This window comes from Syngnathus floridae, chromosome 22 (assembly GCF_059516105.1).
Source record: "Syngnathus floridae isolate MCC-2025c chromosome 22, RoL_Sflo_1.0, whole genome shotgun sequence".
Classification (NCBI taxonomy): domain Eukaryota; kingdom Metazoa; phylum Chordata; class Actinopteri; order Syngnathiformes; family Syngnathidae; genus Syngnathus; species Syngnathus floridae.
In genome coordinates this window covers 1,104,598-1,128,546 of record NC_142434.1, presented here as the reverse complement: position 1 = coordinate 1,128,546, position 23,949 = coordinate 1,104,598, and the positions used below count along the sequence as shown (strand labels likewise).

At 52.2% G+C, this 23,949-nt stretch overlaps 3 protein-coding genes and 1 long non-coding RNA gene across 9 annotated transcripts; 2 read left to right on the top strand and 2 right to left on the bottom strand.

Moving 5' to 3' along the window:
* LOC148379070 (uncharacterized) lies at positions 1–20,339 on the top strand. 6 transcript variants are annotated; one of them, XM_088366693.1, is made up of 18 exons: positions 1–142; positions 1,700–1,768; positions 3,702–3,870; positions 4,967–5,257; positions 5,332–5,634; positions 6,198–6,353; positions 7,315–7,485; positions 8,499–8,545; positions 8,703–8,802; positions 10,025–10,159; positions 13,302–13,372; positions 13,451–13,561; positions 13,768–13,865; positions 15,487–15,556; positions 15,781–15,895; positions 16,069–16,136; positions 16,428–16,665; positions 19,457–20,339. In XM_088366693.1, exons 1-18 carry the CDS (start codon positions 47–49, stop codon positions 19,459–19,461), a joined length of 2,313 nt encoding a protein of 770 aa, XP_088222819.1. In that variant the 5' UTR covers positions 1–46; the 3' UTR covers positions 19,462–20,339. The 6 variants fall into 6 exon arrangements, with proteins under 6 accessions (XP_088222819.1, XP_088222818.1, XP_088222824.1 ...); XM_088366692.1 differs by having other exon boundaries at positions 2–142; positions 7,315–7,488; XM_088366694.1 differs by lacking the exon at positions 1–142 and adding an exon at positions 1,286–1,600 and having other exon boundaries at positions 7,315–7,488.
* Positions 17,497–19,065, bottom strand: ascl1a (achaete-scute family bHLH transcription factor 1a). The gene is made up of 2 exons (XM_088366714.1): positions 18,176–19,065; positions 17,497–18,089 (listed from the first exon to the last, which is right to left on the bottom strand). The coding sequence occupies exon 1, from the start codon at positions 18,748–18,750 to the stop codon at positions 18,190–18,192; it is 561 nt and encodes a 186-aa protein (XP_088222840.1). The 5' UTR covers positions 18,751–19,065; the 3' UTR covers positions 17,497–18,089; positions 18,176–18,189.
* Positions 20,340–20,830: 491 nt separating the features above from the next.
* itfg2 (integrin alpha FG-GAP repeat containing 2) lies at positions 20,831–23,943 on the top strand. The gene is made up of 12 exons (XM_088366703.1): positions 20,831–21,205; positions 21,293–21,388; positions 21,450–21,491; positions 21,562–21,730; positions 21,793–21,932; positions 22,000–22,163; positions 22,223–22,317; positions 22,392–22,445; positions 22,659–22,750; positions 22,839–22,956; positions 23,180–23,353; positions 23,692–23,943. The coding sequence occupies exons 1-12, from the start codon at positions 21,110–21,112 to the stop codon at positions 23,787–23,789; spliced, it is 1,338 nt and encodes a 445-aa protein (XP_088222829.1). The 5' UTR covers positions 20,831–21,109; the 3' UTR covers positions 23,790–23,943.
* LOC148379069 (uncharacterized) lies at positions 23,109–23,886 on the bottom strand. The gene is made up of 2 exons (XR_015855353.1): positions 23,563–23,886; positions 23,109–23,446 (listed from the first exon to the last, which is right to left on the bottom strand). It is a non-coding gene; the product is annotated as an uncharacterized LOC148379069 (long non-coding RNA).
* Positions 23,944–23,949: the final 6 nt, after the last annotated feature.

Here is a 23,949-nt window from a genome sequence, read left to right as displayed (position 1 = left end):
AAACACTTTGAAGAGTTTGCAGATCCAGCGTTAAGTCGGGGACGACATGTCTTTGTCGGCCGCCGGAAACGCCGACTTGAGGCGTCCTCGAAGGCTTTTGCTCAGGCGTCCCGTCGTCAGCCGGCCGCCCGAGGCGCTCGGGGTGAGTCCAACAACCTTCAGCCATTTTAGAGCGACTTGGATTCAATTTGGCAATTGCTTGGCTGCAAATGCCAGAATCCAAAGAGCAGCATGACAAAAGCAACAAGGTTGGTGGATGAAAGGAGCAACTTTTGCAAGCCCATGCCGGCTGGGCCCATCGCTCAGATTGGAGCCCGCCCGCCCGCCCGCCCTCTGTGCACCTCTGTGACACTAATGAATGTTAAGTAGGTTATCTACTGGTGCGCCACCGGCCCGACTCTTTGTCAGCTCGGCTTTTGTGGCCCCCCTCGGAGACCCCCGCCTCCCCGAAAATCACGCCGATCGTCGGCGTATTGATCCGGAGGATTGTGAAGCCTAAAAGGAGCTCTGTTGCACCAGCAGGGGGCACCAGTGACTCCCGGAGCTCATTTCAGGGTCACGGAGTCCTTGCAGCCGTCCTGACCCGGACCCGGACCCCGACCGGCACGCAGAGCAGCACCCGGCGCCTGAATGGTATTTGCCGAGGATTGCTCGGATGCTCACGTCGGCGCTTGATTGCGGCTGACCTCTCGCATGCTGAGCTGCTCGCCCTCCCTTCTTTTGTGCGCTGGAGGTCCTGCCTGGGGTGTGTCTTTTTTGGGGTTTTGTGTTTTTTGTCCTGAGGTCGGCCACTGTGTTGTTGTCTTCACGCTGCAGGCAATGCGTGCTTTCTGCTATGCATGCCTTGGCCATGTGGGGGCAGAACAATGCGCACATGGAGATGATCAAAACCCCTCAGTAAGCAGAAATAATATTTCTTCACAGAGGATAAAGAATATATGGCCGCGAGTGTTGCCTTTTGATCGGCATCTCAGCGTAAGGACGTCGAGGTTGTAATTTCCGCCAAAGCTGCGGTGTGAAGTCCCCGGGGACCAAAGCGTCGACTGCTGGCTTTGTCTTCCAGCGCCTGCTAATCAAACCCTGATGAAATGCCTATTAATAGGCCCCAGTGGCAGGCTGCGCAGTAATCAGGCGAATTAATAAAACATCCCCAAGTGGAGAGGCGAGCTCCCCGAGGAGGCCGAGCAGATGGCCGCGGGAGTCAAAAAAGCATCCGATGAGCTCCAAATGGGTAATTCGATCAGGCCGTGGAGCGCCACGTGAGTCACGTGGACAGGAAGTACCTGGAGGTGGACAGCGACTGCAAAATGCCATCTGCCGTCCGGGCAAAGATCTCAACGCTGCCCCCTGTCTTCCACCCACCTGCGGTGTCACCCCACAAAAGAACCCCGAAGCGGAGCGAGCCGCGCCGAGGGCTTCGCCGCAGTCAGCCCGTGATGGATGAGTGGACACCGGGGCTCCTCATGGCGGACCCCCGGCCGGGCCGCTGTCCCTCCCGCTGAGGGAGCAGATGGAGCCCAAACGCGTCTGCCGCGTGGGACGACTCCATCAAGTGGTGGCGCTAATCAAGACAGAGGGCTTATTAATGAACTCCATCAATGTGTGTGTGTGTGTGTTCTATCACTGTACTGGTCTTGTGCTGCAACTCTTAATCAAAACCATCAACGGCAACATTGTGTCTGTTTTGTGTTTGTTGCAGGGGCCCGTCTTTGTGTCTTTTGTCAGCAAGGCCGTCTTGTGGGAAAGGCCCGTCGTCTCCTGCCGGACTGTGAGTCCTCGCACAAGCATTTATGATTATGAACATTTGGAAGAGAAATGAAAGCCGCAAGATGCTAGCGTGCGACGTGCGTATCAAGCTAGCTCTCCCACTTGTCGCTCTTTTGTTGGGCGCGAGCGCTATTTAAGGTTGCCGTGGCGACCGCAGACTTCCTGTCTCGTTGTCCCGGCTAAACAAACAAGTAAATGGCCCGCGCCGGCCTCATTAGCATACGAGAGCGTGTTTACCGCTCGTGCCTGCCGCCGCTGTGCAATAGAAAAAAAAAAAAAAGCGACTTTGTCGCCCGGGGCCACGCGGCAGAATGCACAGGTGCCCAAACAAGCCCACAAGTTGGTGGCAAAAGTGGCACTCGGCCATCTTGCGGGCAGGAAAGTGCAAGCGACCTCGCCGTGATTTGCATATTCACTGGGCAATTCCATTTTGGAGCCACTTGATGCAAAATCCAAATCCACCTAATTGGAAGTCAAATATCCCCAAGATAAGACAAAAATGTCAGAATGGTTCTTTGTTTTCATTTTGTAATTTTGAATGATGGAAGTACAAATGTAGCACAAGGACAGAGACAAATGGAACCTGATGGACTCACTCCTGCCTCAAAGAGACTCTTAAGCCGCATCTGTGTGGTGTTTTTGTGCCGGGGCACGGCGGGGCACCGGCGGGGGGCTCCCGCAAAGCCAGCTCATTGTCTCAAGGCAGAAAGTTTCTAAGCTGCATGCGAGCCCGGCTTCTGACACCGGCCCATAATCACATTTGTGTCCTGGCCGCCACAATGCGGCCCAGTGTCGGGCCTCGCCGTTCGCCCGCCCGCCCGACCGACCGCCCCTCGCCTTCATCCAGCGCCGCGGGCCCCCCCCCGAACCCCGCGGCAAAGCTAATTACGCCCCGCAGAAACACAAATCTCCCTGATGCAAAAAGTCACTTTTGGGGGCTTTAACCTTGTTAGGCCCCAAATCTGCTTTCTTGCCAAGACGCACGCGTGCGTGTGGACACAGACACGCTTGTGTCCTCGCCTGCTAATGAAGCGCGTCTGCATCGGCTCATGGAAGGTGGCCCGGCCCGGCCAGGCCCGGCCCGGCGTCCATCTGCAGGCCAAACGGCCCGGACGCGCTTCCTGCGTGGGCTCGGACGGCGCGCCGGCGCTGCCGCAAGATGGCCTCTAATGAGGTTAGGCGGGGCCGGCCGGCGCGTGGGCTGCCGGGCGCCGGGAGGTCGCCGCGTTTCCCGGGTCTGGTGGATCAAGGCCATTTGATCTGGTTCCCGCAAAAAAATAGAAGACAAGAACTTAAGTCATTTAGATTTGAAATCACTTGAATAAAAAAGTTTGTCACCCAGTTGGACGGCGTTCGTGGAAGCAGCATAAAAGCAACTTGGCGTGCGACATGCCCACACCTGCCCCCCTCCCTCACTTTTGAGAGCCTCGAGTGACAGGTAATGAAGGGGAGGGGGGCGTCCTGCTCTTGTGCCTCACTCGTGTACATCGCAAGAATGCAAATCTTTAAAGCCGCACATCTGAGAGCTTGAGATTTCCAAGCTGATCCTCCCTGTGTGAGGCTCAGACAGTGCCCCCGAGCCCCCCCCCCCAACCCTTCTCCATCCATCCCTCCATCACTCTGCTGGAAAGGGTGAGAGGCTCGCCTAAATCCAAGACAAACACATTTCTTCTTATTTGCTCTGGAAAGGTCACTGTGGCTGCTTGTTCACCTTTTTGGGTCCGTCTTGTTTCCTGTGGCACTCAACAAAACGCTGCAGTGGGTGTGGTGGCCACAAGAGGGCGACAGAGTTGCCTAGTTTTAGTTGAACTCCTTCAACTTGCATTTCATGAGGAATTCACTCATGTATCATATAATTGTGGCTAAAAAGTTCAATTAGAAGGACTCTAATTTTTTATTTTCCATTTCACAAATATTTTTGCATTCCTCCGCAGGCCCGTGTGAGTCCCCAGCGTCCCTCCGCACTTTGTCCTCGCTTCTTGTCTCACATGAAGTCCGACTGCCAAGGCCTCCGACCTCCATGTATCCTGAGCTCCAAGCCGCCAGCTCAGCCTCCGTCCGCGGGCATACGGCCGGCCGCTCGCCCCTACCGACCTCCGCCAGGTGAGGCTGAATTCAAATTCTACACTACGCCTCTTTGAAATGCATTTGCTTCAGTGCAAACAGCGCCGCCCTGTTGGCGGACAAAATAGCCACACGCCGGGGGTAGTTTGGCGGCTCCTTTTGATGTGAAGGCATGTCGTCGAGCCCTCACCTCAGCGTACGGGGAAAGGGGAGCGCGACGGGGGCCGCATATCTCGGCACGAGCGGCCCCAAAAGTCATTATTCCGCCATATGGCGGCGGGCTGGCTCACAATTGCCCCGAAGGAAGCCGGCGTGCCTCGTACGCCCCGACACATGTCATTTACCCACGCGCGCTCAGCCCCAACAGATGGGAATGGCGTCGCATTGTAAGGGGAGCAGTGCAGCAATGTGTTCTCTTTATCCCCTGCGCTGACTCCTCATGGTGGAGGAAACAACAGGAGATTGTCCAGCCACCCCCGGCCCCTCCCTCCCAGCTCACACACACACTCACACACACACACACACACCCCTCTAATCAGCGGTCCGCCAAGAAAGAGAAAGAGCGCTGAAAAGAATTGGGCGGTGTGCAAAAGGGGAAAGGAGAGAAAGGCCAAAGGGAAAGGGGGCGGAGCCATAAGGACTTGTGCTACGGCGTTGAAAAGGAAAGAAGGTTTCAACTGGTGTCCCTCAGTCTTCATTGTTGCGCATCAGTCGTAAAATGATGGAAGGAATGATAAACAGGTCACAATACAAAACAAATTCAGGTTTCAGATGGAAAGCAAAAAACTTGATTTGGAAACCTCAGCTCAAATTGTGGAGCTTCAGAGAAGTTGAAGTCAGAGAATTATGAACGGTTCAAAATAGCACTCACTCCTACGGCAAATGTTTTGGTTCTTTAGCCGATCCGAATCCTGCGCCGGCCGTACTCCTGCTGGCTATTGTCAATTTGGGAATGGCGACAGCTGCTCCCGCAGAGTTTTTTCTTTTCCCGCCTTTTGTTGGCTCGCCCAGCAGGGGAACGAGCGTTGTCGCTTCGAGGCCGCTGGGAACGGCGATGTCAACCACAGATGAGCCGAGCGGCGCAAGAAACAAAAAGCTTTTCTTTCTATTCGTCGCCGCCGTTTTGTCTTTGAAGGGTCCGGCCAAGGCCAAACCCACGGGAGAGCGCGTGAAGGCGTCCGATATGCCGTCGCGAGCCGACCTCCCGTTCCGCCGTCATCCACCATCGCGAGACCGCACGGCAAAGTTCCCAAAGATGGACGCCGGCCAGCGAACGAACCCGAAGCGGGAGAACCCGACGGGGAATTCTGCTTCAGTCCGAGCGGGGCCAAGCGTTCCGAGGTCTCCTCAGACTTGGGTCGTCCGACGTCCGGTCTATTCAGCCATAGCACCGACTTGGCCGGCGGCCGCAGCAGCATCACATCTGGTTAGCTTTAGCTTTAGCCTCCTTTCTGGTCATTTTGTCTTTCCATAATATGAACTTTGCGTCTCATTTGGCAGGAGATCCGAGTCAGCCGTCATCCGCATCACCGGGCCTTCCCGAACGATCCCACCGTCGACCGACTCCTCGGAACGCCTTGGTTCCGATTAATGCCGTCCCACCTGGACCGCCTAATGTTGGCGGTTCTTCGGAAAAGCCTGAGGACACCTTAGAAGGTGCCAGAAATTCCTCCACAGATGCCGTCTCACCGTTGGACTCCCGTCGTGGTGTCTCTGCACTGAGTCCCATTTTAGCGAGCAGGAGAACCCCCTCTGCGGACCCCCGGCGCTGGCCCGTGCTGCCTCCCATTTCCCCCTTGAAAGGTGGGCTCACCCTCACATGCTCTTCATTTTGCCAGAAAAAAAAAATTGTCAAATTTCTTGATAAGCTGCTACCGTTTAATTGAAGGCTCGGGCCCCTGACATCTGACTCCTTCCAGAACTTGGTGAAAGGAGGCAAACAATGTGCAAATTGTGTCGGGATTTTTGTCCCGGCGGAGTGCGAGCGGGGTGAGGGGCGTCGAGGGGGTCTGCGTCGTCGCCCGCTGTTCTCTACACGGCGTGTGTCACCGCTTCATTCATGTCAGCAGCAAAAAAAAAAAATGGTGGTCGGAAGCCATCTTTGGAATATTAGAGCAATCCAACAGCACCAAAATTCTGCTCAATTCCATCAAAATGGAGTTTGGGGAGCAAAGTGAGATCAGATAGCGACACCTTTGAGTGCCTGAAGGACGGCGGATTGCGCTAAACCCCGGAAGGCTTCCCGCTCTAGATCTCCCCTGCGATAACGACACCTTAGATGACGTCCTTGGGGGAGAAGCTCTGCTCTTCCACCCAAAACATGTTTAGTTGAACACACACGATGTACATTCAACATGTGGTTACAGGTCGCTGCGGCTCGACGGCGGCGTCACCGGACTCGGAACTCAGCGGCGTTCACTGCGACCCGTTTGAGGAAGCGGACGCCGTCGCCCCCTCGACGCCTTCGTCCCGCTCGTCTCTGGACCGAGCGGCCGACTCGACGGGCAGCGAAGATTGGCGTGGTGAGTCGAGACTTTGATGGCACAATTACATAAGCCGAGTTCATCAAATGGGCGCGTCTGCTAGCGACGGAACTCGCCGATGATCATGATGACATTATGTCGTGATGTCATTTTGAATTGTTTCCATTGAGCTAATTCCGTGTCAATTAGCCACGCTGGCCTTCCTCCAGATCATCGGGGGCGAGCGAGCAAGCCAGCTCGTGTATCCAAATGAAGACTTCCCTCCTGGCTAATCCCCGACAAGGTGGTTAACCCGCTCGCTTGTCCCGACCGCTGTCTGACCCACCCGACCTTTGACTCCCAGGCGATGGAAGGATCAGGGTGGGCCGCTGCCACAGCAACCATAGTGTCAAATAATCAACTCAGGGAGGGGGGCAAACCTCCCCCCTCCCCACAAAAATATGAAGTAGAAGAAGAAACTAAATTCTTCAACTTTTTTCGATTTACCAGATGTTTTTTTTAGCGTGATTCCAAATTGCATTTTTGACTGGACAGTGGGTGGTAACGGCGGGATTAGCCCCCAGATTAGCACTTGGGGGCGGGCGGGGGAATCCTCTCATTCCACTTTCTGGCTAATGATGAAGCGGCGGCAAGTGTGGCCGTCCGTTATCCCGGGATTTCCTCTCCCAAAGTCCAATAAGCTTGTTGCCACCATGACACAACAAATCCATATCTCAGGGGACTTTCTCTCCCCTCCCCTCCCCTCCCCTTCCCTTCCCGGATACTTGGCGGCTACGAATTCCACCTCCGCACCCGTCCAACGCGGGTCGGGACAGATTTGCATGGGCACCCTGCCATACTGTCACTGATCCGCATTTAATTGGGTGTGACGTGCGTGCGTGGTTTCCCATTCCGGTTTGACGAGTCAACCCAAGGTTCAAAATGAACGTCAATTTGGTGACTGAGAGTGTTTCCGTTAAATTCAAATCAATAAATGCATTGCGACTTGTGTGTTTCAAAGCGTCGTCGGTGTGCGCGGCGTTGACGGCAGGCCGCCGTTTGTCGTCGGGGGATTCGGGCTCGCTGGCGCGTGTGCGCCTGCTGCTCCTGGAGCGTCGCATCACGCCGGAAGGCACGCCTGACCTGGCGCCAGGCGACCAGGACCATGTTTGTGATGTCACGGCCACCTCAGAAGGTTTTGCCTCACACTCAGCAGTTTTGCATAAGATACATTTGTTTGTGATTTACTGCAATTTCTACTATTTTTGTTCTCATTTACATATATATTTGTATTATTTAGATTTGTATACTATTTATTTTAGTATTATGAAAAAAACTAAAAAAAATATCTTTATTTTGATTGTTATTAATGATTATTTAGTTTTAAGTTATTTGAAGTTATGCAAAAAAAAAAAGAAAATTGAATGAAAATCCGATGTCATTGACATCAATCTCAGCCAGACTTTTTCGACAGTTTGCAGGTGTGTGCATTTTTTGTGTGTTTTTTTTTCAGCAGAAGGGACGCGTGGGCTTTATTGGCAGCGTCTCAAATGTGCCCTCCCCTTCCCCGACCGAGCTTTAACCGATATTCGTAAAGATATTCATAAAGATCAAACCGCCGCCGTCGATCATTAACCGCGGAAAGTCCGACACAGATAGATAAACTCTCCTTTATGGGCTTGTAAAAAGACGCCGGGCGGGGTTCAGCGTGCCTTCGGAGGCGTCGGCCGGCGCTGCCAGCCCCAAGGCGAGCATTCCGGCCAATCAGAAAGCCGGGAGAAAATCTCATCCGAACCCAAAGAGAATGACATGCTACCTGTTAGCAGCTACGTTGTGGGAAATGCCCTCGACGAGCGATGTCGCAGTGTGACCTCGGGGAAATTTTTTTTAAAAATGCCACAATCGGCGACTTCTCCAATTTGGACTAATGTTGACAATAAGCTTGCCCCCCCCCCTCCTTTTGCGTCCTAAGAACAATGTTTGCACCTGGCAGGCTCCCGCAGACAGGTGCTGCTCTTTGCCGCTCACTATTTGCTAACAGAATACACACGCTGTGCGGCCTCACTCATATCTGTGCACACACACGCCATCACAAAAGACAAGTCGGCGTGCGTCAGAGGCAAGCGTTTATGTACACACACACACAGACACACACACCTGTCTGCCTGACACGACCTCACACAAATGACTTCCTGTGATCCTCAGGCCCCACGGGGAGTCCCGACTCATTCTGGAAGGTCCCGGAAGAGTCGGTGAGTGACCCCCAACATGTTGCGCAATTACAAATGATCCCACATTCCACCCCACGCTTCATCATAACTTGCACTCAGCCCAAAGGAAATGATTAGAATGACAAAAAAAGATGGAGACAATCATGAAAAGCTAAATCTGCTGTGTTTGTCCTTCCAGGATTGGTCGCTGGGAGCTTCCAGGTCTCCTTCGTCATGCCTCCTAAACACGACACCGTCACCTGACGGCTTCCCATCGGGGTCCTCCTCGCCCGAAGAAGGTAGCGTAGCGCTTTTAATTTTTTTTTTTTCCCCCGCATCACATTTTCATCAAGCGCGCGATGCGCTGAAAGCTCTCCCGGCTGCCGGTGGGCGGGGCGAGTTGCTCATCGCCCATCACTCTCCTCCGGTACACTTAAGCCGGCCTAATCCTCAGCGTGTATCGTCTTCGCCTGTCTACGTGCCGTATGGTCCAAGCCAAGGAAAAAGGTCATCTGTGCCCCATCCCCCTCCGCCCACCTTCTTCAGCAAGGAGTTTCCTTCCATACTTGAAATCCCCAAAGATTCCAAAATGCGCTTTCTGACTAGGACAAGGAAGGGAGATCTGATTTTGCTGTCGTCTGCCTAACAAAGCGGTTCATTTTCCACTCGGCCGAGTCTCGAACCAGCTGCGGCCGTCGTCACCATCCGACCTTTGAGCTCATCAGGAATTCATAGGTGGACTAATCCTCGGGTGCTCCCAAAACGCCCCCCCCACCACTCCCCGGTTAGCATTCAGCTGCTAGCCACCAAGACGTTATCGCGGCCGTCCACAAAAGAGCGTTAATCTGAGTTGTCCGATTAGCGGCGTAAGCGCGAGACCACACACTGACAGCGTTGCCGTGCCGCCATTGTCTGCCGCCCCCCCAAATCCTCCGGTGGTTGTTGAAGCCCCGCCCACATGGCTGCCGGCGCCTTTGATTGGCACTTGTCAGGCCTGATTGAGAGGCCCATGAATAATCAGCGGCGCATTCTTGGAGGGGGCGATGGCGCTGGCTTGAATAGCCCGGGTGCCGCCCGTTGTCCCGCCGCCGCTCATCCTTTTCGCAAACAGGCCAAAACGAGTCGCCCCGGCCTGCTCCCGCTGCGTGAGCCACACGGGCGCCCTTTTGACCCTAGCTTAGTTTCCAGCGTGCCATTTTTTTTCAGAGGTTTTCGTGGCCGCATGCATCACGTTTGCTCGGCGCGGCGTACAAACGACATCGCTCAATCTGTCCTTCCTGTCGTTCCCCGATTCCAGCGTGACGGCGTGCCGGATGGCCGCCGCCGCCAAATGAGTCGCGGCGCCATCAATCGGGGCGGCAGAGCTTTCAAGGACGTGTGAATGTCGATGAGAGGATGCCCAACTGAAAAGCCGGATGTGAAAAATGTGCAAATATGAAATTGTCAATGAAAACCTATGCAATGTCCTGAATGCATTTTTAACAGTGTAGCTTTTTTTTTTTTTTTTTTTTGTGCATCCAGGTTTTGCGGCAGAGGAGGCGACGCACTCGAGTGTGGATGCGAGGAAGAGCAAAGTCCTCAACATGCTTTACAAGATGGCGGAGCCCTCCAAGCGCATCCCCGCCGACGCTCGCGTCTGCTCCGACTTTGACGACTGTGAGTCGCTGCCATTTCCCACCTTGGTTAGAACAACGTGCGTTTGAAAACGAGCGAGGTGCATTCTGTTGGCTTTACCCGAAATCAGGTCACCAAAATATTACAAATAGTTCCCGGAGCGAAGCAGTCTGCTTTCATGCAAATTAATAGTCTGGATGCTTCAAAACAAACGTTTTGGGACATGTGTGTGCGTGTTTGCACTGTACGTACACTTAGTGCGTGTGTGTGTTTGGAGTTGTCGTTGGAGAGTGCACAGGGTGTGTCGTATTTACAGAGCGTATGCGGGTACAATCTGTCATATCGTTTTTTGTCTTGTCTTTTTTTTTTTTTTTTTAATGTCGCGTGCATCCTCACACACACACACAGAGTTTGTGTGTGCACACGTTGGGCCGCTCTCATCCAAACACTTGTGGCGGCGGCCCCTCATTAGCGCTGTGAAAGGGCCTAATTGCATGGACCCGAGTTAAGGACAAAAAAAAAAAAAACGACAAGCTGCACTCGTCCATTCATTTGCCCGAGCGTATACGCAGCCAAGTTAACAATAGCGGTTAGGCAAACATTAATGGCCGGTTCCAACGCAGCATTTTGATTAGACCGCCGACGTGCTAACGAGCGCCCGGTCGTGACTCGACGTGGCTCTCCGTGAAAGAGAACCAATGTTGATGCGCCGCAGATACAGTTAGCATGTCGTGCTAGCAGTTTAATGCTGGCGGCTCCCCTCTAAACTGTTGTTTTTCTTCTTCCCGCCGTCTGTTGGCGTGGGCGCCCTGCAGCACTTTGGAGTTTTGCATAGCTAATTGGGCGCCACACGCACTTTATTGTTGTTGCTCGGTTGCTTGGCGATGACACAAAGAAAAAAAAAAAGAAAGTTGTGATCTTTAATGGCCGATAATAGTCAAGCGAGTTGTCTTCGTTTTTTTCCCCTGTTGTGTCAACAAGAAGGCTCGCAAACACCTGGCGACCTCGCAGTCAGCCTCACTTTGGCCCCGCCCACTCGCTTCTGACTTTTAACCGAGAGGGGGGTTCACCTCGGCGTAATTAAAGCAGATGAATGGAGGCGCGTGCATCCAGCTCCACGATCCTTTTATGTGCGCCGTGTTTACCGTCACTCGCCATTGACGGCGTGCAAGATGGCCGCCGCTCCTGTCAAAAGCTCCAAACGGGCCACAATGGGCCTCGTTGACGGCGCCGCGCTAAGGAGCGGCCTTGTCATAATAGGCCGTGATTTGGCTTTTGTGGAGGCTATCTGCGCACATCTGTTCCGCCGGCGTTCAGGTGGGCGCGCGCCGCCGTCTGATTGGTCGGCGGAGGAGCGCGTATGCGTGCGGCGCTAACTTGTGGTTTGTGGCGAGGCCGCGAGCGTGGCGGCTACGTGTGGCTTTGTTTGTTTTGCCTTGCCGGCACACGCACGCTAATAAGTGCACACAATCGCACAAAGACTCGAATACACACTCGCATAAACACACTCGCGCACCTGCGCAGCCCCACACACACTCTTGTCCAAACACATTCGCACACACTCCAATCGATTAATCCCACCGAGTCCGTTTTTCATTCCAATATACGAATCAATACGTCACGTGTCGACGCTGGCTGCTCTCGATTGTCACTTTAAGTAGGTCGGTGACATTCTCCCGCTATTAAAAATAAAAAGAGTTGAGAGGAAAAAGTGGGCTGGGGTGTGTGGGGGTCGCCCGTGCTGAATGTGAGCTTTGTTGAAAGGCATTGTGGGACACTTTGGGTACAGTGGCCATGAGGAGCCGCAAACAAAAGTCTGCCATTAAGCACACACACACACACACAAAAGCGGACTATTGTCCACTTTGGTGCGTGTGTGTGCGCAGCCAAAGGAGGTGGCAAATAAATCCCACTCGGCGCCATTTGTCATCTGCCGAGCCGACGTCCACCAGCAAGCGCTCAATGAGCCGCTCATGACGGACGATCGTCCCGTCGTATTTTATTTCCTGTTAATTTCACTCGCAAGACAGGACCCCATCCGTAGCCGTCCGCGGCCGTGCCCGCACGACAGCCAAACAAACACGGGCCTCGCCGCCGTCTCGGCTTACAGCGTTTTTCTCTGGCTCTTTCTGTCTCGTCTTTCTCCATTCACTCGTCTGGCTGATGAACATTTTCTGCTCGGCTTGACAGCAAAGGCGCAACCTGCGCTGCTGCTGGGAGGGAAAAAAAAGAGAGAAAAGGCGTCAGGCGCTGGAGTGGAATCAGATAAGACTCTCAGGCGGGAGCTTTTCCAGGCCGGCTTTGTCCCGCCGCTGGTCCTCCCTCGATCTCTCACTCCACTGCACACCCCCTCCCTCCCTCCCTCCCTCCCTCCCTCCCTCCCTCGCCCCCAGAGACGGATCCGAGGGCCGAGCAGGTAGTCGCGAGCTAGCGCCTCGGCTGACCTGTGAGATATTTGCAAACAGATGCTGGAGCTTTTTTTTTTTTGATCCATCAGGCTTCAACAAGTCAAGTTGACTGCACGCCAATGTCGCACTCTGCATGACAAAAGCGGAGGCCCGCTTTGGATGAGAACTAAGCTGATAAATGGCCCGAGCTGCACAAAGCCCGCCGGTCCAGAGGTTTAAGTCAGACGCAAGTGAAATCAACTCTGTCGCCCCCCCCCACCCCAAACGGGCCATGAATACGGCCTTCATGCAGCACAGTCACTCTCATCTGCTAAATTGAAGTGGCAGCAGCTTAAAAAGCCCCCCCCCTGCCCCCTCACTCACTTTAACCACTGGAATCGCTCGCACCTTTAGGGAGCGTCAACAAAATGACAATCCCAACACGATCAAACGTTTCCTCCTGATTGGAGTGTTTGAAACGTCCTAATGAACTGCGGCGCCATTGTACGTTTCTCTTTGGGATCATGAATGAATTACCATATTGATGATGTGCTTTTCCCTTTTGGGAATTGAATCATGAATCTTTGCCCCGGCTTCCCCTCCGACATCTATTAAGCTGCTTTTATAGAAGGAACCATTAACCCTCACACGCACGCACGCCCTGAGGCCAACTGGATCCCGCTCCTGTGAACCGCTCGCCCCACATTGTCCCGCCCGCCTGACCCCGTGTCGACCAGAAGGGGGCCAATCTTGCTGTCCATAGAAATGTGACGTCTGTCCTCTTGTTGTTTTTGCAGTCGACTTTTTGGCAAAGTTCTGCATCTTCAGTCCGGAGAAGCTGGAAGAGTACAAGAGAGCCTTTGAAGCGGTACGTTGGAGAGAAAAAAAAAAAATCTGGCAAAAATATTGGGACACCCCTACTGGAATGTTGCATGTGTGTTTGCAGGAAGACTCTGACGGCGACGGTTACATCTCGTGCGTTCAAGTGGTGGACGCCCTCAAGCGAATCGTCCCGGCTGAACTTCTCTCCGAAGAGGAGGAGATTTATGTTTACAGGGTTTCGTTCTTTTTTCCATGTTTTATGGCAGATTTTTGAGGAAACATTTTTATGGCTTTTAAGTTTGGAAGTTAGAATCATAGCTTTGCTAATGTTTGTTAGCCTGCCAATGGCGTTTTCCATCCTATGTTAGCATTATGCTAGCAGAGTTGCGTTCGACTCAATATGTTGTAATGTGTTTCAATATCAAATTTCTTTTTTTGTAGATCCTGGCCCTGGTGGACTTCCGCGTGACAGACAGCCTGGTGGACGTGAGACTTTTTGCCGTCATCGCCAGCCTGGCGCAGAAGATCGCCGCCATGGAGTGAGTGGCTCACCCCGCCGTAAATAATATTTAATTTTCTCAACTCATTGTCACGCTTAGTTAGTCACCTAACTGTCGTGGGCTGGAAAGGTTTAAAAAAAAATAATAATAATGTGTGCCGTCCTTGTGCTGCTCCCCGTGTGCTGTTGCGCAACATTCCCACACACAGCGCCGTCTACTTGCCCTGGGGGTCTTTGTGGCCTCCGATCCGACAGGGGTCAAGGCCCGCTGCCAGTGCCCGGGCCACCGCCATGAGGGCTCCTTCTCAGCCGGGCCCGGGTCACGAGATTTACAGCCGTCTCGTTGTCACATCCCGTTGGAAAGATCGGCGTGACGCGAGGCCGCGTTTGGAGATGAGCGCCCATGATAGCGGGCAGGAGGAAGGGGGGAGAACAATAGGATCCTTCTGCCGACCGACCTGGCCTGGTCCGGCTTGGCCCGGTCCCGATCCGATCCTCTTACCTGTGGCTAATCCCGCCGCCCTCTAATCCCGCTTTACGTGCGAGCTGCAACTGTACTTCCACAATCGGCCTTTTCTTTCAGGCTCGCCGCCCTTTGAAAGCTGAGCGGCCGTCTCCAATTTGCATCGATTGTCCAAAAATGTTAAGAGGGCAGCGGAGCCACAAAAAATTTAAAGGCAGCAAAGTGTCAATATGCATCTTTCCTTGGCTTTTTTCTGTTTGCTAAACTTCGCCAAGCCCAGGTGGAGTCACATGACCCAAGTTGTCATCAATACTGCCAAAGTTCAAATTAGGCCATGAAAATTTGGCGGCGAGCGCCAAAACACTTTCGGTGGGGGATTGCAAAAGTGACAAGTCTGCTGTGCTAGCCTAGCGGGAGGCCCGGGAAGGAAAATGGGTTAGGTTGCTGTTAATGCGCACACACACATGACCCCAAAGCCCCCCACCCCAACTCACCCCCCAGCCTGTTTTGCGTGAGCCATTGTCACACCAGCGTCGTCAGCACACGGTCGCGTTTGGACTCTTTTACCTCTAAGCAAGTGCAATTAATGATCATTAGCTACCCTGTCCCGCCTCATCCCCGTCAAGCCCCGCCTCTTGCTCCCCACATGGCAGCCAATCACAGTGCAGGAGCGCTGAAGCATAGCGCACTTGTTGGCCCACGTTCGCCCATTCTTTTACATTCGGCCAGGAGGGGCTTCTTTGGGCATTTTCAAAAGGAAAAAGTTTTTTTTCTTTTAAGTAAAATCTGCAAAATAATTGTACTTTTTTTATTTTAATTTTTTTTTATTGTTTAAATTATATATATATTTTTTTAACTTCATATCATAATAAACATTGGGTGTGTCCCAGACATTTTTTTTTCACCAACTTCCCCATTGTTTCTAACTGTCCCGCCAAACCTACTTTTTGGTGTCACCCCCCAAACCCCCTTCCTCCCTTATCCCCTCCCCTTGCACCCCAACAAGAGTTCCCCGACTCCCCCCCCCCCCTTCCCAAAGCAGTTGTAGCCGTTATTGTGGCGGGATGTGTGTGTGTGCCCGCGCATTGTTTGCCGTGCTGAGCAACCACAATGAACTCACAACACTTTACCATCACCGCCCTCCCGAAAACACATCACTGGCACCAAAGTGAGCTGTTGTCCTTTTCTCTTTTGGCAGTGACTTCATGAGGTCGCTGGTCACCAGCATGGACTTTCGCTCTCTCGAAGTACGACTCTTCAAAGTCAAGGTAACGCTCGCCCGACGGCCAACGTCGGCCCATCCTTCTCTGCCGCACAATACCTTGACTCAGCAAATTAGGTCAGGAATTTAGGTCGGGGCTCCGGCGTTAGGCCGGGCCCAAACAGTGAGTCGCCTATTGCGGCTGCAAAGATGCACGACTGAAAAAGATGACGCAATAAACAAGCTTCCCCGAGCGGGAGAAACCCGGCCTCTGCTTTTCCCTTTTAACAGATTAGTGCAGCCTTAATCTCATTAAAGAGCTCGCCTTGTCATCGCTCGACCCACCCACACCAACGCTCGCACCCACAGCGGCGCACGCACCCACATCTGTCCAGCCAGCTCGCAGGTAGCTTGGCAGCTTTGTAGTGGCCGAGCTGTCAGAGATAGCGTTGTTATCCTGTAGGCTTTACAGGGGGGGGGGGGGGAATTGGCTAATTGCCAAGGTGGGGATTAGTTGCACCCACTGCCCCCCCCCACACACACACACACTAACTCCCCCCCTCCCCTCCCCTCTCCTAGCAATTATTCTCCAGCCTGCATTAAGTGTGCAAACAGGTGCACTTCAACAAGAGCACAAACAAGCTGAGGTAATCTGACGCCCGCCGGACCAGCACACTCACACCTACATAACTACACACACACACAAACACACACACAGCACATATGCCAACCACTTAACGTTTCATATTTGTGCAGAAGAATACATTTGACGTCATTTTCATGGTATTCAATGATTGGTGTCATAAAATCAATTGGGTAGTTGTTGTAGATTAAAGGATTAAAAGTCAATCCTTTTGAAAATCGACTTGTTGGGCTTGTGTTGACCCGACCTGACGCTGGATTGGAACGTCAACCCTAATGCAGTGTCTACTTTGCAGCAGCTTTTCCTGTTCCTGCTGGACGAGCACGGGGCAGAGGCGGGCGGGCGACGAGCTCTCATCAGCGGCGAGCAGCTGGCGCTGGAGTTGAAGGCGGGCGGCATCGGGCCGGCCCGTGAGCTCCGCACGCTTGCGCCTCTCGACCTGCTGGACTTCCTGGCCTACCTGCCGCTCTTCATGCGCATCCACACCTCCGTCGTGGACAACCCGCTGCGCGACGCCACGCAACTGGCGTCAGGTAGGCCGAATCCAAAATTGTTTGGAATGTGCCAGCAGGTGTCCTCAAAGTTGTCAAAGATAAAACAGTAAGTGAAGGTTGCTGTCTCTGGTGCTGAAATGTCTTTGCTCAACGTTGTTCTATTGACTCTGTGTAAAGCTACTTTCCTCCCCTAAAATTTTACTCATTTAAACTGGCAATATCGTCTATATTACCCCCCCCGTCCACCCCGACGCAAAATCTCAGCCGCTGTGCGCTTATGCAAATGTGGCGGGCGAAGCAACAATCCGTCTGCAATGAATAATTTGCCCAATCAGATGCGAGACGGCGCCATTGTTGTCCAGTGGACACGGCCGAGCTCGCCTGCCGGCCCCCTAATGGACTCTGACAGACCCCAGCGCGGGAATATTGCAGCCAAAAGTCTACTTTTATCCTCAATAACTTTTTTTTTTTTCCTCTTGATGACATTTAGCAGACATATTGGCTTGAATAAATGAAACAACAGATTTGATTCAGTCATGTTCTGCTTCTTCTTGAGTAAAACTCAAATGAAACCAAGCGCTTGTTTTTGGCGGTAATTTGGACGGCCAGTGACTCGCGTGGCAGGACGCTGCGTGTCAGCAGGCACACGCCAAAAGCCTCCCGCCCCCTCCCTCACCTGTCAAACTTGGTTTGGGCTCAAACAAACCGCCCCCCCCCCCTCACAGAGCATGGTCTTGATGCACCCAAAAAAAAAAAGCCCTTTTCATTCCACTTCAAAACGTCCACCCAAACTTCTTTTGGATGCATAAATAAAATAAAAAAATTCTAAATGTGTCAAATATTCCCCTCAAATTCCACAAACAGTAAGAGTCAGTAGCAAATCATTTATTGTTGCACTATAGAAAATATGCTTCTTCCTCATATTAGGCTGACAATAACAATAATAATAATAATAATAATGGTTTCCAACATGGTGCTGGCTTGTTTGGACACTAGCTGCATGATAAGTTTTGATCATGAACAAGTTTAAATAAGACACGTCGGTGCTGCGTTCAGGGAAAGGATTCATAAGACACGTGACATATATAGAATTATGTAAGCAAAATATATACAAAAAAAAGGATGCGTACCAAAAAAAAGTCTATAAATCTCTTTACATAGAAAAATAGTTGCTATATTTGCAAAAAACAGTATCAGAGCACTTGAGATGATTTCCTACGACTTGGAAGCTGTTGTGACAAAGGCTGATTGGATTTAGCATAGTTTCTTCTTCATTCCTGTGAAATAATGTTTTTTTGTGTGTGTGGTCCGCGGAGCCCCAAAAGTCTGTCCACGCGTGTGCGCGTCCCCATTCGGCGTCCTCATGCGAGCTTCTCCTTCCAACTTTTGCATGGGCGCTTCTTGACTCTCCCTCCACCCGGGCTTGCGAACGGACTGGAGGCTTTTTTTTTTGTTTTCTTTTCCTGTACGGGAAGAAAAGGGGAGGTTGGTTCTAATTCGAAGGAGGAGAGTCGGTTGAGGCGAGGCGCGTAATGGGTTGGAGCCTTACCCGTGCATAGGAGCTCAGAACCAGTTGGTGAAGTCGAGGAGTTCCTGCTCCTCCGGGCTGAGGGGGTCGTACGACACCTCGTCCGACGAGTAGGAGGAAACGGGCGAGCCGGCCATGGAGTTCATATCGGCCGTCGCGTAGCCGTGCGCCTGCAAACCGGGCGACGACGCTTGCAGGACGCCCGCCTGGAAGGCAGCGCTGACCGCGTCGTGCTCGTCCAGCAGCTGCTGCAGCGCGCGGATGTACTCGACAGCCGAGCGGAGGGTCTCCACCTTGCTCATCTTCTTGTTAGCGGCGCCGTTGGGGACGTGCTCGCGGAGGGTGGCGAAGCCGTTGTTGACCAGCTTGACGCGGTTGCGCTCGCGCTCGTTGCGACGCGCCACCGCGTGCGGTTGCTGCAGGGGCAGCGAGTAGCCGAAGGCAGCGAAGTTCAGGCGACGCTTGCAGCGGAGGAGCTCCGGGGACGACGAGCGGGGCCGCTTGGCGGACGCGGCCGCGACCCCCGCGGCCTTTCCGCTCGGGCTCAACGGGACGCTCTGCGCGCTGTATAAGCAAGCGGCCGGAGCGAGCTCCATGGTGTGCTCCCCACAAAAAAATGCAATTGAAAAACAAGTCAAGCTCGAGAATCTGAGAGTTAAAAAAAAATGTTTAAATCACTCTTTCCCCCCAAAGTTTTGAAGTTGCAACAAAACGCTTGTAAACAAAGCAAGTTGGGAGAAAACACTAATAAAAAACGTAGTTGCGGGAAAAAAATACTAAGACCCCAAAAATCCCTATTTTTTAATTAACTACAAGTTTTCTAGGTGCGTGACCTGCGGATGCCGGTCACGTGGTTGGAGGCGTGCGTCTCTGTCTGTTTGCGCGTGCGTGCGTGCGTGCGTAGCGTGTTGCTGTGCGAGTGGAGTGTGAGCCGCAGACAAGAGGCGGCCGCTTTTCAACGGCCGTTGACGGCCTGCCGGCCGCGTGGCCACACCTTGGCTCCGCCCAGCGCGCCGGTGCGATGCGCGCGCCTGACGCGTGCCACTTGGAGCACTAAACAAACAGCCTGTCACTCTGTGTGTGAGGGAGGTGTGTGTGTGTGTGTCTTAGGGAGGGGGGAAAAAGTTGCAAAGAAAAAAACACAAGTTCAGTCAAATTGACAAAGTTCCTACAATGCATATTTAACTTGAGCTGAACAGGTTGCAAAAAGACAAAAATGAAAAAATACGATTGGTTCTTTGCTGTGCTAAAATTCTGCACGAATGGAAATTCAATCTAATTTTTTCCCTGTTTTTCCTCCAGAGTGAAGAGTTGCATCTTCTGCTGATGTTCCAGGCTGCAAGGTTCCACTTTGATTGAAGCGGATCATCGTCCGTATGGAAAAAGGGGAGGGTGGCGGGGTTGTCTTTGTGTGCAATTGGCTCCACTTGATAGTGTTACAGTAGCGTCCAGCAGGCGCTGTGTGCGTGCGTTATTGTCGCTTTGGGAAGAGTGCGGCATAATAAGACTTGTCAGTCAGGCTGGAACAAAACACAGCAAAGTGTAGCCCCCCCCCCCCCCTTCTGCCCCTTGCACCTCTGTCCCCCTCCCTTTCCTACTCCCTCCTTTATTCCCGTCCCTGCGTCCTGAAGAGGGATTGTAATAAATTGTGCAATTTTCTGCATTGGCCGTGGCATTCAAAATCAAGCGTGCATTGAGTGAGACCCCCACTCTCTCGCTCCACCAGTACTTTCCTTTATTTGCCCCCCCTCCCAAGCCCTCTTTCCCCCAGGCCTGCCTGTGTGTTTGGCCCAGCAAGGGAGTTTGGAAAGGAGCGTGGGTTCTATTCAGAGCCTGGCCACGTCCGGCCTCTGTGAAACCAATCCAGGCGCTCTCAGCCGCTCGCCCTGCAGTCCAATTAGCGCTTTGTGAGGACTTGCGGTGCACTCGTCCGCCCGCGGGCCCGCGGGGGCTTCCCGTGCGCCCTAATGAAGGACGTGACATCTGGGTGCCCTTCCGAACAAACACCTTGAAGGTCTCACTCGGTGTCTGGCTCACTCCAAAGAAAAAGACGCAGCTACTGCAGGGAAACGTGGTAAGGGCTTACATTTTTTTGGTCAAATAAGTCAAGCAACAATGAATTTTTTCACAACATCACAAAAATGTATTTTCATCAGAAATAAATAAAAATTAATGACTCATCAAACATACTGCATCAAATATTAATTTATAAATAAATCCCTAAATTGAATTTAAGTGATTTTTTCCACCTGTGTATCACTAGAGGGAGCCACACACCATCGCAATTTGACAATCATCGTCGTTGATGATCTATCCGTTTTCTATTCACATTGTCCCGATTGTGGCAAGGCACGTATGTTATTGACTCGTCCATAATTTTGCTTCATGTTGTTTCAAAGTAAATAGAAAGTGCACATACATGGATGGACTTCTACAGTCTCCCCTGGAGTTTGTGTTATGTCATCAAAATTAATTTATGATATCACTTGTCACATTTGAATGCAGCCCAAAGTCCTTCACTCAATAACAATTCATAAAACGTTGCTTTCTTTATTTGTATGACCTTGCTCATCTCATTGGAGTCGCAGCCATAAAAAAATGTGAGCAAACAACTCCCTCCTGTGGACAGAAATGTCATTGCACGACATTTCGCGTTTTGGTTATAATTGTCCATTCCGCCCTGCCGTACTGTGCCCAGTCACGTGACTTTGTTGACCGGGAAGAGTGCGACCGACAATTCGCTAGCCCAAAAAACGAAGCAAAAGTCGACTTTTTGAAAAATAAAAAGTATTCAGAGTGTACTTTAAGAGCCATGCTGACTAATAATGTAGTTTTCAGAATGAGTTTTGATTGATTTGCCGTCGGCTAGCACTAAACAGAAGCTACGAACGAGAAGGGTGAGACGTTCTCGAAACTGCTGATGTCAAAGTTGCCATTTTTTAAAATTCGGTCACTATGAGGTCGCTGAATTACGTCCAACGTGTTAGTTTGGACTTTTCGGGTACGCTCTTTCCCCACGCCATCTGCCTGGGAGATGCTGACAACGACACGGTGAGCATAACGTGCTTGAATGAAAGTTATTTTTTTTATTTCCCCCTAAGATTTGATCTTTACTTTCTTTCCTCAAACCAACTGTAGCTGAACGAGCTTGTGGTGGGCGACACCAGCGGGAAGTTGCACGTGTACAAGAACGATGACAGCAAAGCCTGGATCACCAGGAGCTGCGTGGGCATGGTGGGCAAAGTCACCTTGATATATTTTTGATGATAATAATTCAATTTCTCTTGTCTGTCAGCTGACGTGCGTCGGCGTGGGAGACGTGTGCAACAAGGGGAAGGTACGTCCCTGACCGGAACGTGCTCTCGGCCGCTGTTGTGAACCGGTGCTCATGAAAGATCTTGGGTCAGAACTTTGTGGTGGCCGTCGGGGCGGAGGGCTGGTTCCACCTCTTCGACCTGAGCGCCGCCAAGGGCGACTCGGCGAGTCTGCACGAAGGTTTCGCCGCGGACGAGCAGAGGCCTCTCTTCACGCAGCACATCCCCGCCAACACCAAAGTCATCCTCATCAGCGATATCGGTACTCGCCGAGCCTTGAAATGATCGAGTCGTTTTTTTCACTGACGTCGATGAATTGCCCAGACGGCGACGGACGCAGCGAGCTGGTGGTGGGCTACACCGACCGAGTGGTGCGAGCGTTCCGATGGGAAGAACCGTCGGACGCTTCCGACTCGGGATCGGGTCAGCTGGTTCTACTCAAGAAATGGCTGCTGGAAGGACAGGTTGCGCTTTTGTTTTGAAAAAATAGTTGTCATCAAGTCCTCTCACTCATTTTTGATGTTGTTTCAGGTCGACAGCCTTTCGGTGAACCCGGGTCCCGAGGGCCTGCCGGAGCTCATGGTGTCCCAGCCCGGCTGCGGCTACGCCATCCTGCTCTGCTCCTGGACTCAGCAGGACTCGCCGACCCCCGGAGACCGCCACTACGACGAGGGCGAGGCCTCTGGGTCCAGCAGGTAGGAAAACTGCTTCAGGCACTGGGATCAATTTGATGGTGACTTTGCTGCTTTTTAAGTGAGGGGCCTTCACAAGATATCATCCTCCATCTGACCACCGGGCGGATCCACAACAAAAATGTGTCAACGCATCTCATTGGGAGCATCAGCAAAGGTGAGCGTTGATTCATGATGGATTGAAATTGGTTGGGAATCAATAGATGATGTTGATGTTGATGTGATTGACAGGCTCGAAAGAGGAGTCTTCCAGATGCGGCCTCTTTGCTCTCTGCACTCTGGATGGTAAGCCCATCAATCATTCATGACGGGTGGGATTATGCCACCTCCCCCAAGGCTTCCGGCGTTAAAATTAGATGCCGGCATTCAAATAGAATGACACCCAGGAGAGCCATGACCTCCACCAAGGCCAAAGTGTCCTCATTTGGATGCAGTTGTACTAAAGTTTCATACTTGATAAGGAATTTTAAAAAAGTGCAAATGTTAAATGTGCTGCAGGGACACTGAAGTTGATGGACAGCTCCGAGCAGCTCTTGTGGTCGGTGCAGGTGGACCATCAGCTCTTCGCCCTGCAGAAGCTTGATGTCACGGTCACTTTTTTTTTTTTTTATGGGACTATTTTTACAAATGTCTTGCAAAGTGAAAGGGTCGTCAGCAAATTTCGGGTTCTTGTTTCAGAGAGACGGGCGCGAGGAAGTGGTAGCGTGCGCCTGGGACGGACAGACGTACATCATCGACCACAACCGCGCCGTGGTGCGTTTCCAGTTTGACGAGAACGTCAACGCTTTCTGCGCCGGTGAGGAATCGCCAAACTCTTACCAAAAAGAAAGTGATCCAGAAAATGATTCCGTTTGAACAATGTTGTTGTCATTATTTTGTTTGGCCAGCAGGTGGTAGCAGAGAGCCTCACATGCTCAAGCCAATTCGTTTTTTGTCAATGTAAAATGATCAATGTTCATTTCATTTTTATTTCATAAGAAGGTGCTACTCATTTATAATTTCATGTTTGGCGCGCGCAGGCCAGTACACGTGCAAGGAGGGCAAGAACAGCCCGTGTTTGGTGTACGTCAGCTTCAACCACAAGATCTACGTCTACTGGAAGGTGCAGCTGGAGCGCATGGAGTCCACCAACCTGATGCGGGTGCTGGACGAGCGGCAGCAGTTTACACAACACCTGGCGGCGCTGGGACTCAGTGAGTACGCCATCCGAAAAAAACTAAATAAAAAAACTCACGCGGTGGTTGAGGTTACGCCTCGGATGTGGTCGGGCGGTGACACGACGCGCCCTAATGACGAGGAGGAGGAAAGCTGCTTGTTAGTGACAGAAAAAGTCAAAAGTCTCGTTCAAGTTGCATGAACGCAGACACAATTCAATTAGAGTGGATATAAAAAGTCTACACACCCCTGTTTGAATGCCAGCTTTTTGCGATATCAAAAACTAAAACCTTTTGAGTAAAAAAAAAAAAAAAGGGCAGCGCCGCAATGTGGGACCCTAAGAGATCTTTGCTTGTGTGGCACCTCCTCTCCACAGGTGGCGAGGACCCGGCGGCCGTCAGATCGCTGCTGTCAGACGTTCTCTACCAAGACGCGTCCCCGTCTTCTTCTTTGTCTCGGCTTTGTCCGCGCTAAGAAACGCTTGGCGACGCGCCTACTCCGCTTCAAAAGGGAGCCGCCAATCAAACGTGACAGGCCGGTCGGTGGAAGCGCTTCAGTCACTCCGCACCGCCTCCTGTCAGTCTTCTTCCCCCCGCCCCCCCCCCCCCTTGTCATGGACAGGCTCCTCGTGGCC

Bases quoted from the DNA above. Each gene is read 5' to 3' on its own strand.
- itfg2 (XM_088366703.1), top strand. From the start codon at position 21,110: ATGAGGTCGCTGAATTACGTCCAACGTGTTAGTTTGGACTTTTCGGGT. The intron at 21,206-21,292 runs GTGAGCATAACG...AACCAACTGTAG, and splicing joins GAGATGCTGACAACGACACG to CTGAACGAGCTTGTGGTGGG. The intron at 22,164-22,222 runs GTAGGAAAACTG...CTGCTTTTTAAG, and splicing joins GAGGCCTCTGGGTCCAGCAG to TGAGGGGCCTTCACAAGATA.
- ascl1a (XM_088366714.1), bottom strand. From the start codon at position 18,750: ATGGAGCTCGCTCCGGCCGCTTGCTTATACAGCGCGCAGAGCGTCCCG.
- LOC148379070 (XM_088366692.1), top strand. From the start codon at position 47: ATGTCTTTGTCGGCCGCCGGAAACGCCGACTTGAGGCGTCCTCGAAGG. The intron at 5,258-5,331 runs GTTAGCTTTAGC...CTCATTTGGCAG, and splicing joins CCGCAGCAGCATCACATCTG to GAGATCCGAGTCAGCCGTCA. The intron at 15,557-15,780 runs GTAACGCTCGCC...CCCTTTTAACAG, and splicing joins TACGACTCTTCAAAGTCAAG to ATTAGTGCAGCCTTAATCTC.